The 4,938-nt window shown below is 32.8% G+C and overlaps 1 protein-coding gene across 1 annotated transcript; it reads left to right on the top strand.

Moving 5' to 3' along the window:
• Positions 1-310: 310 nt before the first annotated feature.
• On the top strand, positions 311-1,469 carry LOC131033549 (uncharacterized). Its single transcript, XM_059220285.1, has one exon. It carries the CDS (start codon positions 327-329, stop codon positions 1,308-1,310), a length of 984 nt encoding a protein of 327 aa, XP_059076268.1. The 5' UTR covers positions 311-326; the 3' UTR covers positions 1,311-1,469.
• The last annotated feature ends 3,469 nt before the right edge of the window (positions 1,470-4,938 follow it).

Raw genomic sequence — 4,938 nt, 5'->3', positions numbered from 1 at the left:
AGAAGTATTTAATGTTTTCTTCCTTGGGCAGCGGCGAGGATGAAGCGTTTCCATTTTTCTGATAAATAATGCGTACTTCACACCGTTTCTAATAATGTTGTGAACTTCACAATCTCCGTTAGCAGTGTAAATGCGAATCCGCAATGCACTGTTATACTCACATGCTTATCCATAATGCACGGTTAAATTCACATGGTAATCCACAATGCGCGGTTATACTCACATGCTTATCCTCCCACTGTCACTGTTTCTCGCTATATAAGGAAGCCATTGAAGCAGCTACCAGCTCATCTTCTTCTTCAATTACAATGCCCGCTAGTGCTATAATGTCTTCTTCTCCATTGTGTCTCCCTGTGTTTTTCTTGGCTGTCATACTTGTTTTGAGCGCTGCTCAACCATCGTTAGCACTGTTCGAGACATCTTCAGTTGGGAAGAATGGTCTGAAAGTGGAAGAGGGTGCTGATGTTTACGTTGCGCTGAACAATCTGCTGGAAAACTTGGACGGATTCCGCGAATCAAAATGGTTTGACAGCGGGTTCGCCTTTGCATCTGTGAAGAGCATTAATGACAAGCACATCGCCATCAGATATGTGCGTTGGACTCAGTCGTGTACCGTTGGCGATTGGGAGAGCGCAACGGGAAACTCAGTATTGGAAGATTTCAGAAGGACCGTCACATATCTGAGGCCTTACTTGTTGCAAGGCTACTCTTGGGCATCCGTGTCCAATGGCTACGCTTGGGTCGATTACTATCTCCTCGACAAGGACGAAGCCAATGTAAGTGCTGCTGCTGATCCTAAGTTTAGGACAGTTGCTGCAAGCGATGGGGAATATCGTGGTTCTTCTGCTTCAAGATATTCTCCTGTCGAGAAGACAGGGTTTGTACACTGTCCTGTGTCGCCTCTTGTATTGCTGAGCCACAACAGCGGCATTTGGAATGTTCTAAAGGCGGGGGAGTACTTGACATCTGCCAACAGGAGATTTCGATTGACAATGAAAGAGGATTGTAATCTGGTGTTGAGCGATACGCAGAGCACTAAGAACAATAAGCAGAGGAGTCAAGTGCTGTGGAGCAGCAAGACTGCAGGGCGTGGGAGCAAATGCTTTCTACGTCTTCAGTCTGATGCCAACTTAGTTATATACAATGGCAATGGTGAGGGTGCAGTGTGGGCCATCAATCAGGGCTGTGGAGTTGGGTGTGTAAAGTTTAGCTCTCTCGTTATTGAGGATGACGGTACTCTGGTTCTGTTTCGCAGTGAAAAAGGCAAGCTTGTCCGAATGTGGAATACAAAATCCAAATCCAAGGTGTAACTGCATGTCTCTCACTCTTGGGTCTCCTTCTCTCCCCCTCTCTTATCCTCTCCCTTTCTAGCGTAGTGTGTGTGTGTTTTATTTTAATTAGCATGTAATTTCTTCTGTCTACCGCAGTCTGTGTTTTATTTTAAGTTGCATGTAATTTCTTCTCTCTACCGCAATAAAAGAAAAAATCCTAAAGGTTTAGATTGGTGGACATCGATGGTTAAGCTGAATGATCCTCTAAAAATGGGCTTGCATGACAAAACAAATTATCAAATCTTAACGATTTATAGACGACAGGAATACAAATCTATTCAATACAACTAAAGGCGTTTAATCCAATTTGTTAAATAAAATATTTCATATTTTTATATTGTAATAATTATTTTATGCTAGAGGAAATTGCTACATAATGATTTAGAGGAAGAATTGGCTACCCAACAATCTAGAGTTGCCATACACTAATGACAACCACACATTTGGAACTTAAACTATTATCCCTACAATAAACTAGTGCTTTTTTAATAAAATTCATTAAGAGACTGAATTGTAACTTAAAAATAAACTATGTATCCCTAATATCTTTCATTAATCATTTTCAGCCATGGCTTGTAGTCTAGTGCTGATCCGCTGATCCTTGAGACTCCAGTTTGATGCAATCCATAGCTCAAGTCCTTGTGTGGTGTTTATACTCCCTATTATTGGATACTTCTCATTTAAATCATTTAGCTTTCTCTTTTCAGGGTTGTCATGTTGTTGTTGTAGTATTAAATCCACAACTAGTTCATAGAAAAGTTTTCGATAGGATAAGTCCTACAACAATGTAAGAAGTGATACATGATCTTGGTTTTCTTGCCTTAGTAATGTAAATCTAGCTCCTTGTTCAATGTCCTTTATAAGGCCACATTAAATAGGTACTGCCCGAAGTATTTCATGCAATATTGAATGTGAATATCCTTTAATTTCAGTGACCTTTTTTTCTTGTCATAGAATTTTCTTCAGCAATATCCATAGCGTCCTCTTGTTCCTTTCTTAAATCACCTCGTACCGAATGAAATATTAGCATGTTTTTTATTCTCTTACCATTTCAATCGAATCACCCTTCGTTCGACAAGCATCCAATATTTATCATGAGTAGGATCAATGAAGGATGGAGACGAATGCATTGATTCGACCCCTATGTAATGTAGATTTGCTTATCATATCTAGTTTTCCTTTAGAAGACTTCTTTCTGTTAAGTAATGTTGAACATTTAGTAATGAAGAGAGAATGTTTTGATTGCTTGTATTATAAAATGATTTATTGCTAGACATATATACATATGTATATATGTAAGTATATACATATATTTTAAAATCTTGATTGTTATTTGATATTCGAGAATTTCTTCATAGATGCTCACTTTTTGTAGGAGCATCATACAAGATTAATTTAATTTATGTAATAATTTTGATAGTTTACTCTTATTATTAATAAGTTGGAGATACAAATGAGATAAATTTTTAATAATGATGTCCTCTTATAATGTAAATGCAAGGACATGGCTACGTAATTAAAGGTATATTTTAAATGCTCATATTCCTAGTTTCATTAAATTTTAGCAAATCTTAAATTTATAGTAATAGCTAAATAGAAAATTATTTAAGATAGTTTTTACAAATATAGTTTTGGATATAGTCTTGGATTCTTATATTGTATCCTTTGATATTGAAGATAAGTATAAAATCACCAACTATTCTAGTAACCTTTACACTTTATTATTAAAGACTATATTTATCGTCCAAATAGTCAATACCTATAGAGTTTAAAATTGGGTTTCTAGAATATTTTGGACCTAATTGGTTGCATAGTCTTATTATGGTTCTAGAAATTAGATCTAGTAAGTTTACGTTAAGAGTGATGAATGCCAAGAGTGGGTCTAAAAGTTCTTTTCGTATAAGTAATTAATCAATTGTATACGTGATATTACTACCTAGTATACCTTTGTAGAATTTGGATAAGCATGTGTAACTTTAGGTATTTAGAAGTGGACCAAGATAAGGACATAACTAAGGTTGATCACTAATAAGCTAGTCAATATTAGTTTCTTCTAATAGTTTACAGTTCTTTGAGAATGGAAAGTAAACCTTTAATATCTTTTACTTAGTAATAATAAAGATTTCATTGTGGAAAATTCATTGTTAATTCATATTTCATGTAATAAATCTTGATTATTAATGACTCATGATCTATATCATATAATTATTTTGGAATAATCATGTTGCCTTATTATTCACCAAGTAGTTATAACTTAAATATGTTTATGAATTGATGTGTAATTTATTTTTGAAATTAGACAAAACAATTGGTCATCATTATCTATTTATGACTCTTACTCACTTAAATAAGAAATAGATAATAAAAAATTGTGTGTTGACTTAAGCTTGTCTTCAAATAGATATGCAAGATATATGCACGTGTGGGTTCTTATATGTGATTGCTCTGTTTCATGTTTGCGCATAACTATCTAGAAGTTTTATTTTATATTTTTTGTATGCTCATGTATGCATCAATATATTCTTGTGTTTTCAATGATTTCTTTATGTGAGGTTAGAGGGGCGATTCATATGGAGTAAAGAGAAGGATAAGTTTCTACTTCAAACTTATCTACCAGTGGTCAGTCCAAAAAGGTGCTTTGACCAAAGCATATTTAATCTTTTAGTATATGTTTGCTATTCGATCATTAGGCCCCACACTCTTCCATATTATTATTAATTAGCCAACTATTAATGATATGAAAAAGAAACGTAAAATTATAAATAAAAATAAAAATAATATATTACAATTTATAAAAACCAAACTTAACTTTTAAATATAAAATAATTAATAATTTAATTTAAGATAAAAATTCTATATTATCAATAAAATCAATAATATATATTATAATATAAATTTACATTATAAAACAATTTATTTAATTATATTTTTATATCTTTAATTTTAAGGTAGACATGCAAAAAAATATAGAGTTTTTAAAACCTTCAATTTAACTATTTTTTTCATTAATAATTAGTCATAGAATAAAAAGATTTATTTTCAGTTTTCCTTTGTTCATAATTGTCATTATATATGTTCGAATTAAATTAACAAAATTAAACATATCTTGTCATTGTTTTTGAAATCTTAACTAAATTAAATATGCATTATTATTATTATTGAAGTTTGTATAACTTTTTGAAATTCAAAAATAAAAAAAAATCAAATTGAATATAAATAACTAATTAGAAGTGCTTATGTAATATTGTAGAAGATTTTAAAAAGATTCTTATATTGAATGGAAGTAATTAATTAGAAGTGCTTATGAAGTTTTTTAGAAGATTTGAACTTGACAGCATTCAAAATCTAAAAACCAACACTCCACACCATTGATTACAGTTGATGACAATCAACTTGATCCATTTCATAGAGGAAACGCCTTCGTCTAGTCAGACTTTCCTACAAGCATGTTAAAAAAGTGGAAGCGACACGGTCAAGTAGATTTTAAAAATTCTGCTATCATTTCACTCACATGCTGCTATCATTTCACTATCACATCTGTGGTGTGTAGTGGGGAGCCGAGTGCATTCCACGAGCATTGCGTGTAAGCAGACATTATTGTTCATTC

The sequence above is a fragment of the Cryptomeria japonica genome, chromosome 5, assembly GCF_030272615.1.
Source record: "Cryptomeria japonica chromosome 5, Sugi_1.0, whole genome shotgun sequence".
Classification (NCBI taxonomy): Eukaryota; Viridiplantae; Streptophyta; class Pinopsida; order Cupressales; family Cupressaceae; genus Cryptomeria; species Cryptomeria japonica.
Note: the sequence above shows the minus strand (reverse complement) of the source record. Positions and strands in the feature narration are given on the sequence as shown.

Bases quoted from the DNA above. Each gene is read 5' to 3' on its own strand.
- LOC131033549 (XM_059220285.1), top strand. From the start codon at position 327: ATGTCTTCTTCTCCATTGTGTCTCCCTGTGTTTTTCTTGGCTGTCATA.